The sequence below is a fragment of the Pipistrellus kuhlii genome, unplaced genomic scaffold (genome assembly GCF_014108245.1).
Source record: "Pipistrellus kuhlii isolate mPipKuh1 unplaced genomic scaffold, mPipKuh1.p scaffold_m20_p_12, whole genome shotgun sequence".
NCBI classification, from domain to species: Eukaryota; Metazoa; Chordata; class Mammalia; order Chiroptera; family Vespertilionidae; genus Pipistrellus; species Pipistrellus kuhlii.
Window position 1 is genome coordinate 1877091 of NW_023425427.1, and position 13344 is coordinate 1890434.

The 13344-nt window shown below is 43.0% G+C and overlaps 1 protein-coding gene across 3 annotated transcripts in view; it reads right to left on the minus strand.

Annotated features, from left to right (window-relative positions):
- Positions 1 to 13344, minus strand: part of ASTN2 (astrotactin 2) — a 700161-nt gene that overhangs the window by 409509 nt on the left and 277308 nt on the right. For all 3 annotated transcript variants that reach the window (XM_045579858.1, XM_036432815.2, XM_036432814.2), the window contains one exon: positions 11078 to 11224. In XM_045579858.1, the coding sequence (XP_045435814.1) occupies positions 11078 to 11224 (147 nt within the window). The remainder of the gene's footprint in view (positions 1 to 11077; positions 11225 to 13344) is intronic.

The following is a 13344-nucleotide window of genomic DNA, read 5'->3' on the forward strand; positions in this document are numbered from 1 at the left end:
GTGTGTCAGCATCCCAGTGTTGCAGAAGACTGAGCTACATAACGGGTAAGGTGGAGTTAGGGTTTACACCCATGTATTCTGGTGTTGGCACTCATGCTCATCACCCCACACTTCACTGCTGGGTAAAAGTGTTTTTATTTTTATGTTTAGAGTCACCAACCTCTCAGATAGAGGTTGTCTCTGACCCCTTCTCCTTCTCTGCCCTTCCTTACAACTAGTTGCTATATTGCTTTGGTTCTAGTGAGGCTTAAAGGAACATTAGCAGGTGCTATTGTTTACTGAGCACTGACTAGTGCCAAGGACTGGCCAAGTGTGTCCTAGTCAGTCATTCAGTTGCCCTTTGAGGTGGTTTATTGTTGTCATGCCATTTCACAGAGGAGCAGACTGAGGTTTAGAGGTGAAATAACCAGCTCAGTGCTACGCAGCTAGGAAATGTTCAAGCTAGGTATTGAACCCAAAGAGTGTGGTTCTACAGCTGAGACTCTTAGACATGGAATAAGTCATTTTATTTTATTATTTTTAACATATCTTTATTGATTCCAGAAAGGAAGGGAGAGGGAGAGAGATAGAAACATCAATGGTGACAGAAAATCATTGATCAGCTGCCTCCTGCATGTCCCCTTCTGGGGATCAAGCCTGTAACACAGGCATGTGCCCTGACCAGGAATCAAACCATGACCTCCTGGTTCATTGGTTGATGCTCAACCACTGAACCATACCAGCCGGGTGGAATAAGTCATTTTAAATGAGCTGAGTGCCAAAAGGAAAAGACTGGGATCATTTAATAGGAAAGCCTAACTTAGATGATGAGGGCAATAATGACAACCATGCCAATAAACACTAGCATCACAAAGTGCTTCCAGTCGCCAAATATTCTACTAAATATTTGACAAATATCTCATTCATTGTTCCTAAGAGGAAGAGACCAGTACTCCCGCTGTACAGATTAAGAAACAAGCCAGAATAGTTAAGTGACATCAAATGGCTGTGCGTTCATAGCCTTATCTTTTCATTGACATCTTGCATTGCTTTTTGCACAAGCAACTGTGTCCTCTAAACCAGTGGTAGCTAACCGGTGGTCCATGGACCACTGGTGGTCCTTGAGGTTTGAAACGTTGGTGACCGCTGCCCTAAACTCTCTTGTTTAAAATCTCCCAGTGGTTTCATGAGCCCTGATCACCTCCACAATAAAAGCCCAACCCTGAGATGCCTGCTCTTCCTGTCCCACTCCCCGCTTTGCCCTGTCCCAGCCACATGGAGTCCCAGATGTTCCAGATGCTGCTCCTATTCCACCTTTTCTCATGCTATTTCCTGTGCTAGGAAGATGCCCCTTCTTGTCCTCACCTTTATCTCCAACAGAGCAAATACTCTCGTGCCCAGTCCCTAACCAAATCTTCTTGTCTGAGAGCTTTGCCCAGATGTGTGCAGTGGACAGCACTCATGGCCGCCCTGGCCTTATGACTTGTCTGTGCACCCTACCTGGTCCAGATTATGCTCTGTCTTTGTTGTAGTCCTGCTTGATAGCTACCCTGTCATCTTAAAATAACTTGTGTGATCCCCATGAGGGCACAATTAGCACTTTCTGGGTGCCTGCTATGGTGTATTTTCATGTCACTCTATTTCATCCTCACTGCCACCCTGTGACTCAGGGGGTAAGAGCTGTGCTTTTATAGATGGTGAAATTGATGGTGCGGAGGAGTGAGGTGACTCACCTCAGCTGCATAGTTAGAGGTGGAGGAATGCAGATCTGAACCTGAGGTTTCCAGATTCTACTGACTTTAGAGAGGAAAGGAGATGGAGAGAGGGATAGAAACACCAATGATGAGAGAGAATCGATTTCCCAATTCTAAATCTCACACTTCTTTAGGGCTGACTGTGTGTGTTTGTCCTAGGATATGACCCCTGACACTCATCAAGTCAGCAGAAAAGACTTAATGCATGGATTCACCAAGAAAGCCAAAATGGCAATTGGGGTTAAAGCAGAGGAGGGATTCTGGGGAGACCAGGCTTCAGGAGTGATTTGGGCTGAGGATAAGATACCAGGTCTTTAGCAGAGTCTCAGAAAGTCACCAGCAGCTGCCCAACGGCCCAGGACTGTGCAACTGCAGATCTATTTTGCTTAGATTATCCAGGGAGCAGTCAGGGAGGAAGGCCACGCAGCAAGATTCTGCTGGGCACCAGAGCCAGGATGGGAGGGGGGCAGAGAAGTGGGAAGGATGTTGAAAGAGAGAGTGCAGGGCAGGAGGGATGATTCCTCTCATCTCATCATTTCCCCTCTGAATGTGATGCAGAGTTCCCCTCCCACACTGTTGCTGACACCCAAGATGTTCAAGGTCCCTCGGCAGCTGAGCTGGGAGCTGAAGCTGGAGAGGCAGCCTTCCCACCACGGCCTGGCTACCCACCACTTCCTTTTGCATCCGGCAGCCCTGGAAGCTCTCAGTCCCTGCACGAGCTTGGCGGTGATCCTTCCGTGATCCTTCTAAGCTTTCTTCAAATGGCAACTCGTGGGCTGTAAAAGTTTGCTTAGCTGCCTGTGCTTCCAAGATCCTTGCTCTGGGGGCTGCCTGGATACAGAACGGCCCAAAACAAGGGATGCTAACAGGCGGCTGCATACACACTGCGAAGGTCACGTGCATAATGAGATGAGTAAAGGGTAACTCTGCACCCTGACGTGTCTCATTCTACTTTTAGAATGTCAGGGGAAAGAGAATTTTAAGTACTACCTTGCTTATTTTCTTCCCACATTTTACAATGAAGTAACCAATGTCCGGAAAAATACAGAGGAGCCGAAGGTCATGGTGAATTCTTGGCAGAGCAAGAACACAATCGTAGTCACTGAATTCTCCGTCCTCCACATTCTGTAGCTGCTAATTTGAAACGAGTCTTCTCACCCCTTTGTGACATTAAGGCAGCCATGTAAATTCCTCAGGATCTAGTTTCCTTTACATTTAACATAGGGATAATGCCTGGATCTACCAAATAAGGTAATAAAATTAAACGAGATAATGCTTTACAAGACATTCGTACAGGGCCCTCACTTAGTCACGTTCTGCAAATGTGACCAATTGTTAGCGCTGTTATACCACAGTCACAGGAAGGCTTGAATAGCAAGGCCCAGCTCAGGTTCTGCCTCCTCAAGGCATCCTTTCCTTACATCACTCCCATCTGCAACCTGGGCTATGGTATCGGCTGCCCCTCCTCTCTGTTCCCACAGGTCCCAGTGCAATCCCAGTGCACTCCCACACTGCATTTTGCATTTCATCTTCTTGGTGTGTCTCACTACCACCAACTGGGGAGGCCAGAGGTTGTGTTTTATCCATCTCTGCCTCCCTAACATCTGAGCATGTCACAAATAAGGCTATGTGTAATACACTCACATGCCACTTAACAACAGAGATATACATTCTGAGAAATGCATCGTTAAGCGAACCTTCATTGTGCAAACATCATAACTCACTTCCACAAAAGTAGGTCCTATGGTATACCACCCTGACAAAGGTGCTCCATCGTTGACCATTATGCTGAGCCTGACTGTATTTGTTGACCACATGAAGGGAGAGAAGAAGGAAGGGAAAAAAACAGGTGCTTTGAGTATATGACAAGGGACTAGTATTATTTACCAAGAAACTTTTAACTATCATATTTCCTTCTCACCAAGCTAAGCCTCCCAGAAGCTGTACTTTCTATTCACTTGGCCCCATCCACTAAGATCTCTTTCCAACCCTTTCAATTTCATATATAAGAAAGCTATGAACAAACAGAACGGGCAAAGAACAACATTGTCAAGAATCTTACATACACTCATAGTGGGCCAAGGTTTTCTACACTCATCAGCCTACTAACACTCATTAGAGACAAGGAGTATTATCATAGCTTTTAGATGGCAAAACTGGGGCTTGGTGGGTGGATTAATATACTCAAGGCCACAAAACTGGAAATCAGAAAACCTGAATATAGAACCCACATTTTAACCTCTGTACCAGGCCACCTTCTCTCATTCCCAGCACCACACCACTGATTCAACACTACATCCCCGTGCAAACACCAAGCCAACATTAATGGACCATCTAACTCCATAAGTGTCATTCGAAAGTCTGAATGTGTGCATTTACCGAGAGAGCCCAAATGGTAGCCAGGGCACTCCAACTCATCAAACCTCCCACTCACCATTTGCTGCTCCCAATCTTAAAATGAAAGTAGCCTCCTCACAACAGAACAGATTATTAATGAGGAAAAAAATCAAATTTCCCTACCTCTCTCAGCCATCTTCTGCCCCCAGTTCCAGTGACATATTTTTGGACTCCATTTGCTATCACAACACAGAAATTAGTCTCCAATTTTGGACGTCAAACTCAGTTATCCCTTTTGTTAAGAAGGGAAATTAGCAACAATTCATCCTGGTTGGAAGCCAAGCTCACATCTCAGCTCAGTGTCATTAAAAATCCTTAATGACACTGGGTATATGGCGGCTGGGATGTTTTTAAAAGTGTGAACTCACTCAGCTGCTTGGAATAGGCTTACAGGGTTTATTCCCCCTCAATACCTTGTCAATTTAAACCTGGGGATCAGTTCGTATTTAAGGATGACATGGTTGAGACATTTTTTCCTTCCATGATTTTTTGCACTCAGACTTTGCTAATGCAGAGATTTGAGGGGAAAAACAAACAAAACCCCCCAACAAAGCTACTCTAGGGGGCAACCACAGCTTCCTGCTCTGGCTCAGGGCCATCGCTGAGCAAGTTGTACATTAAGTAGGAGAAGAAGGAGAGAGAAACAGTTTTCACGGCATATAATTACGTTACCAGCTCCATCGCAGATCTTGTTTTCATTCTGACTGAAGCCCAGCCTTGCCTTCTCCCTGCGCTCTCTCTCAAATAGTTATTAAGTTTGGGTTGGAGTTCAACCTCTTCTTCCTGATTTCAGTATATTAATATGGTTTATTGGTGTTGCATGGCCACCTCCCACCTGGGTGTTCTGAATCTCAGCTCAATTTATATTTTCCCCTCTTCTGGGCTCTGGGGTAGAGCTTGTTTCGTTTGCACGTTGGGGAAGAACTGTGAGGTCAATTGCAGGTTCTTATCTTTTGGGATAAGAACAAAAACCTGGGGAGTGAAGTCAATCATAGAAGAGGAGGTAGTCTCCGATTTCTTGCACTGTCATTCCCCAGGACATATCTCCTGAGGACATCTGGTCCACCTGCCAGCTCTCCCTCCCTTCATGTGTTTCACAGACATACTTTATTCTATGTTCACTGAGTCAGAGGCTCTGTCAGGGATCAGAATAGATTAAGGCATGAATAATCTGGCTCTTGCCCTTGAGGAAACTTAAGTCCAGCCACTGAAACCATTTTTTCAAGGCACTAATGCTATGTTGATACTGTCCAAGGTGCTGAATGCAAGGTGCAAAGCAAAGGAATGTAACCTCTACCCTTAATGGATTTACACTGCAGCGAGAGACCCCAACTTCAACTAAATACATACAGAATTGCAGATTGACATCAGTGCTGTCAAGGAACAGAGCAAGGCTTGAGAAGAATAGTTAGTAGGGGACTTAACAGAGGCTAGGTTATGAAAAAAAAAGAGGCCAATCACTGCAGGGTAGATGAAGTTTGTCAGGGAGATGAAGTTTGTCTCCTAACTGGCTAGGAGAGAGAGGTGGGAAGGAGTGTTTCAGGCAGTGAGAGTGGCCTTGGGCTAGGATGCAGCCAGGGATATTTAAGAACTGATGTAAAGAGAGTGACAGAAGGTGAGGCTTGAAAGGCTTCAGCTTGATCTTGCAGGGACAGAAAGGTCTTATTAAGAAGTTTGGTCTCATCCTAACCAGCTTGGCTCAGTGGCTAGAGCACTAGCCTATGTACTGAAGGGTCCCAGGTTCCAGTCTGGTCAAGGGCACATACCTTGATTGCAGGCTCCATTCCCAATATGTCTCTCACATTAATGATTCTCTTTCTGTGTGTCTCCCCCTCCCTTCCACTCTCTCTAAAAACCAATGGGAAAAATATCCTTAGGTGAAGATTAACAACAAAACAAAGAAGTTTGGTCTCTATAACAAGTACAATAAGAAGTATTTGCACAGTTCTCAGGGCAGATGAAACATGTTGAGATTTTTTATTTTAAAAGATATGTCTGCTGTGTTGAGGAAACACCTGGAGGAAGCAAGATTCAATACAGGGGGCCAGTTCTTAGGACTAAGGCAATTGTTCAATGACACAGACATAACAATAACGAGACAGGAGGCAGATGGCAGGATCATTAGAGAGGTAGAAATACAGTTCTATGTAACTTTCAACTTGCATAGAAAAAATTACTTCAGACTTTTTTTTTTTTTAAAAGAAGTTTTGGGTTTTTAAGAACATTTCCTGGAGGGAGGAGATAATTAAGTGAGGACACAGAGATGGGTCATTCCAATATATGGAAATGAGGAAGGGTTTTCCTGGTGGTCAGCAATGTTTAGCCAAATGCATACCAAGAGGCAGATACAAGGTAAGGCAACCTATTTGTGTATCTAGCATTAAGTATGTGTGAAGGAGTAATGGGTCAAAAAGACAGAGGCTATGCTGTAGAGCACTGAACAGGGTCCCTGGTACCCAAAGATCTGCCATCAACCTGGGAATGGGGGGTGCAGCTTAGGGAACATAGTCACTAATACTGTAATAACTGTGTACAGTGCCAGGTGCATACTTGAATGATAAGGGGGATCACTTGGTAAATTACATCATTATCTAACCACGGTGCTTTACACCTGAAAATAATATAACATTAAATGTCACCTGTAATTGAAATATTAAAAAAATAATAAAACAAAGCCCAAGATGATTCCAGAGTGCAAACTTTCTGAGGAAATACTCTTTTTAGACAAGTTGCTTGGCAGTGTGTGGCTCAGCAGCCACCTCTGGTGTGGTGGGATTTCCCCCCCTAAAAGTTGAAAATCACTGCAAACTAGCCCTAGGAACCTCATTCCGCATTAAAGACACAAAGCTGCAGATTAGCTCACTCTCCTGGCGGAAAGGTCTGAATTAGGGGTGGAAGCAAATAAATGTAACCAAGATTCATTACATACACTTCTGTGTTCAAAAGCAGCTACAAGCGTGGCATATAAATAAATAAGGCCATCTAATATTGAACATTTCTTAGGTTGGCAAGGAAACTTTAGAACCCAATTCCTCAGTCATAGGAAACAGAGAAGACTTGAATATCATCTTACTAAAACCCCAAACATGATGCTAACAATTTAACTTGACCTTAAGTGTGTGTGTGTGTGTGTGTGTGTGTGTGTGTGTGTTTTAGCCAAATAATGTATTCAAGAGACATCCCTGATCTTCACCCATTCCTGATTCTCACTCCATTTCTGAGTTTAGGCAAAGAATGGTAATGCTCATGGAAGAGATAGCAAAGAATAAACAGTCTGCAAGCCCTAAATATAAGTGTTTTTAAAGTTTATATCCAGATAAAAAGGCTCTGAATCAAAATACCAAAGTGCCTAAGCCAAATACATGCTTTCCTTTTCTTCTATAGCTTCCTAGAAATGTGGTCATCTATTCTCAAGAAATTCTCTATGACGGGGAACTCATTACCTTGCAGTGACCCCCTTCCAATATTAAAAAAATATTATCACAATGACTAACATTTATACGATTTATTGAGCCATTGCTAGGTCTCAGGTACTAAGCTAAAAGCTTTATGGGCATTATTTCATTTATTCATCACAATAACTCTATAAGGTAAGTACTGCTATTATCCCTACGGTATAGACAATGAGGCTGAAGCTGAGAAAGTAAAGATATTTTCAGACTAAGGTTAAATCTTCTCCCAACTCTGACCACCCTCATCACCCACAGAGTTCTAATTTTGCTTCATAGGGACTTCCAGAACAAACCTGAACCCTTTTAAAGACAAATATAATTTCCATGGTAATTTTTGTAGAAGTGTGGGGTATGGAAGGGTCTTGGATCAGGGGTCAGGAACACTTGGGCTTTCAGACATTTGCTTCAGTTGTGCGTGTTAATCTGGCACAACCACATGTGTGCAAAATGAGGATGCTAAGCCCTGCCTCACACTTCTGCTATGAGAACTGAACAAGTCACTTCATGCAAAGTATTTTGAAAATCACAGTGTTTATAACAGACATGCTCAATAGTATTAAGTTTATTTTTGTCTAGGTTCTTTCAACTCTTATAGAAAGATTCTATTCCACCCTTTTCTTAAGAAGTCACTAGATATCCACAAAGTTTTTCCAATATCTTGACTACAATCTTCTCATTTGGAGAACTTCAAATCCATCATTCATCTTCTCAAAGCACAACTCCCAGAACTGAAGAGAACAGACCAGGGAACTTTATTTGTCATGTTGTCTGTCTGCGTTAGAGTGGAATTACCTCACCCACTTATTCTAGAAAATGTAATCCTTTTAAAGCTGTGTCTTTCACTGGCCAGATTATTGGGTGACTATATCCTGACTTACATTGGGGGCCTCAAGGGATGCACAAACTAACAGGAGATTTTAATATTAACCAACTACCATTCATTAATAATGCTACCTGCATGGCAATTTGGATGAAGTCCAAAAACCCTGTGATCAGGGCCGCTTTATTGTAAAATTCATAGTGGATCATTCACATTATATTCAGTGCTATGAGAAACCACTGGAGTTGTGCCATGAGGCAGCTCCATTAATATGACATTGATAAAATCAAAGATGGGAGAAACCAAAGCCCCTTACCAGGGCTGCAAAGGGTCTCAAGGAGTTATTACATCTATTAGACAGAAGGAAAGTAACTCAGAGATATTGATACAGCTCTCAAACTTCTGTTAAGGGAACACCTAAAGTTCTCATTGAAAGCATTAATACTTGGGCTCCACTCCTAGAGCACATGATTCAGTATTCTGGGGATCACTGGCCCCGAATGAACCAAATACAGATGATTTATGGGCTCCCGCTGAAAAAACAGTGCTGCATTCCATAAGTTTGGATGCAAACCCAGGCCACCTCTTCAGTATGTACTTAGCAGGGCAAAAAGCCATTAGTGGCCTTGAGAAGGCTCAGACAAAGGAAGGGGTGCTATCTGCCAAGGGCTTGGATGGGGCTTTTATTTATTGTTCTTGCCAACTGGGCTCTGGACAAGTGCTATATCGTGCTGACCTTTCCCTATAATGGGCAGTAAGTATCAAGTATAACGACGTTGTAGCACAAGGGCAGAAAGGCAGAATTCATTTTCTTCCCGAACACCAGACCCATTACTCAGCCCCATGCAATATTTCAGCACCACGGACAGCTCACAAAGGCAGGCTGAGCACTACCAAGACTAAAGGTTCATGGGAGCAGGTGATAAAGATGAAAGCTACCTAGTCCATGGTCCATCTTAAAGCAGTAAGCCATTCGCTTTTTGGAAGCAGTAGGCCACAGAACGAGTATTTCAATTCATGTTTGTATTATTCTATAGTCTTTGCTCTTAGTTACTTGATCCCGTTACTTAGCCTCTTAAGACTCTCATTTATACATGTGTGAAAATTAATGTTGAAAATATAAACGTCTCCATGGCATTCTACAGTGAAGAAGGAGGGTAAAACGTAAGGTCACATGCCATCAATCATGATCTTAGCATAAGAGTGCTAAACAATGAGATTGGAAAAGTCAGAACATCAAAGTTTGCCTCCAATTTGATAGGAATAAACAAAACAAAACAAAAAAAGAGTCTTTAGGCCAGAAACTGAATATATACAATAGAGAAATACTGAACTTATTTGTATTTTAAAGGAAAATCAAGTAGGGGTTCATTCACCATGGTGAAGTGGGAGCAATCATAGGATGTATTATAAATCTGGGTGTTTCAGAGAAAGGAGGTGAAAGTTCCACTATGAACAGAAATACTGAAGGAATGATGTCATGTTCTAAACACAGTCACTTAAAATTGGAGATGAAATTGAGTTACACTGAGGCAAGGCTGACAAATAAAGGGTCAGAATCTCAAAAGCAGCAATATATATCCAATGGGAAAATATTTTTTTAAGACATAAAAGGTACTAATGTGGCAGTCCCCTCAGGGAAGGGCCTGGATTGGGAAGGCGCATAAGAAAGCTGAGGTGCTGGACATGTTTCTTGGTTTGATCTGGGTGGACTCCTGTGTAAAATGGCATTAAGTTGCATAGTTGAGATGCCTCCTTTACCGCATTCATGACAAACTTCAATATATTTGAAAAAGGCAATGTCAAGTGAGAACCAGGGTTTGGGGTGTGTAACGTAGAACAACTTTCTGGAGGGCACTTTAGCAATAGACATCCAGCACCTTAATCATTTCCGCAGACCATGCTTTGCAAATGATTACACTGACTACAATATCTCATTAATTCAAATTAATTGAGTGAAGAATAAATGGTAGGATATAAGATACTTATAAAATACACTTACAGGGAATGAGATAGGAGTATTCTTCAAGAAATTCCAACCAAACTTATACAGGCTTCTGTGTCATATTTTTAAATTATTAAATAAGATTTTGCAGAGAGAGGGGGCATTTTTAGTTTGGAATAGGACCCTCAAGCATTATAACTAACCATGACTTATCTGATATAGCTCAATCTTTCTGCACTCACATTGGAATTTTTTTTTAATCCTCACCCAAGGGTATTTTTCTCCATTATTTATTTATTTATTTATTTATTTATTTTTTACAGAAAGAGAAAAACACACTGATATGAGAGAGACACATCGATTGCCTGCCTGCCTGCCACACGTGCCCTGACTGGGGCCAGGAATTGAGCCACCAGGGTACACGACCTTGACCAGGAATTGAACCTGAGGCTCTTCAGTCTGTGGGCTAACATTCTAACCACTGAGCAACCTGGCCAGGGTTGAAATTCTCTACTTAAGGAACCATATCCCTGTCGGTGGCATAAATGCAGTTTTTAGTTGTATTCAAATAGCCCAGGGCTCTAAAGGATAAGGACCACTTCCAAAGCCTTTGAATGCCCCCTTTCCCCTGTGATATAATTCTAAGGTGGGGTCCTGCATGGAAGATATTTACCAGCCAGGGGTGCAAAGTGCCCATTAGGCTTGAGGTTCTTTAATGCTCAGCTCTTACCATCTGCAATGAAGTGCTCAGGCACATGCAGGGTCACCTTCACGGTGAGCGGACAGGACATCTGAGTGCCGCACACCATGGCCAGGATGCAGGAGCTCACAGCAATCAGCGTCAGTGCTGTCCTGTTCACGGGGCTTTTCAGCAAACCTGGTGGCACAAAACACACAGACACCTAAGTCTTTGAGGCAAGGAAATGGCATAGAGAAGAAACGAGGGTGGAAATCTTGTTATTTTCCAAATGGGGAGCTGGAAAAAACAACATCCGTATTTTCCAAATTCTGTTTGCAATGGTGTCTCAGTGGCCTCTCGTTTGGTGTTAACTCTCGAAACATGGGCTTATTATTCCTTTTGGTAAAGACAAAAATAATAATAAAGCTTCCTGAAAATCATGGCAGTTCTCCACTCCTCCACTCCCATTTAGGCTGGTCATTCCTGATAATAATTAGATGATGTTAAACTGTCCACTGTCTTTGAGGACCACTGAGAAGACTCTGTGATGTTGAATTCATAAGGCTGAGCGGAATGAGTGTGGGCTTTGGTGTTTGACAGTCATGGAATCAGATTTGAACTTTAGCTCACGTTGGCGGTGGGACCTGCTTCATCCATGAACTCCAGTTTTATTATTGGTAGGAGGAGAGTAATAAAACACAGCTCACAAAGTTGTCATGATTACATGGTAGTGTGTACTTACCATGTCTGTTACCTAAAAGGATTTCACTTTTATTGTTTTTTTTTAAATATATATTTTATTGATATTTTACAGAGAGGAAGGGAGAGAGAGATAGAGAGCTAGAAACGTCGATGAGAGAGAAACATCGACCAGCTGCCTCTTGCACACCCCCTACTGGGGATGTGCCCGCAACCAAGGTACATGTCCTTGACCGGAATCGAACCTGGGACCTTTCAGTCCTTAGACTGACACTCTACCACTGAGCCAAACCGGTTTTGGCGGATTTCACTTTTAGAAACTGTCAGAAGCTGATCACTTATTGTCAATTTTACAGGCCTTTACTGATCACCTACTATGTGAGAAAGACTCAGAAGAAGAATTGTTTCTTTTCTTTGGGAACTTACAGGCTGGGCAAAAGGAGGCTTAACCATAGCTAATTAGCATTCAAGGCGAGTTGCATTAAGAGCTAATAGACAGGGTGTCGGATGGGGAGGGGAGTTTTGCCTGGGAAAATTAAAGACAATTTCACGGATGCAATGGAGTGAGTAGATTGGGTCTGCGTGGCAAGGAGATCACTGGGCCAGAAAAGAAAACCCATGGATTATGTCCCGAGCCTCCACTGTGTCTCATTCTGTAGGCTTTGCTATTCATATCTATTTCCCAGGTTTGATTTATCATTTTTTTTAGAGCAATGTCTCCCAAATTTCTGTTACCTGCAGGGATGTTCTTTGGAGCAAACCTTTATGCCCAAACCTCCTGGACATCCATCTATGAATGTCCCAAGAGCAAAGAGAACATGTTCAAAGCTGCACACATCATCTTTTCCTGAAAGCTGCCTCCTCCTCCTCCTCCTCCTCATCATCATCATCATCATCATCATCAGACAGAGAGTGAGAGGTAGTGAGAAGACCCTGGCAATAGCGAGGTGGATGCCCTGGATGGCCAACAGCATCTCTGAGAAGGCATCTCTGGGATCTGGTCAACACAGCCACAGACATGGGTGTGGACGGCAGCAAAGTGGAAACTCTAACTCAGAGTACCATCCATTCATCGATCTGTCCATCTGTCCACTAATCAACCAACTTTTCACTAATCAACCAACCACCTGGCTTCCACAGGCTGATTCCTGAAGCAGGAAGAGCTGATACAGAGCAGGTGTGGAGTTGCTCATACTGTCTCCTTGGGCCCAGGCTGGGTTAATTGCATCCCCGATGGCATTTAAACCCTCACTGGAACAGGGTCTTAAAGAGTCAATGGGGTGGTGAGGGAAGTCACATCAGCTTAATGGCCCTCAGTTTTCTCATCTAAACATCAGGAATAAAATGGCATCTCCTTCAGGAATCTTGTAAGAACTAAAGGAGACAACAGATGTCAAATGCCTCACACAGTGTCTGGCACATGGAGGCGCTGGTAAATGACTGTTTCCATGCCCTACAATGGTATTCACCTCCTTGCTGATGGAAGAAATCAGGACTCATCTACCTCTTTGACCAACATGTTAACAGAACATCATAGGAACTGATTCATTCTTTACAGAAATGGAAGACAAAAAAGAATGGTAAGCAAAGGGAATATTATCAAAGGAGGGAGGGAGACA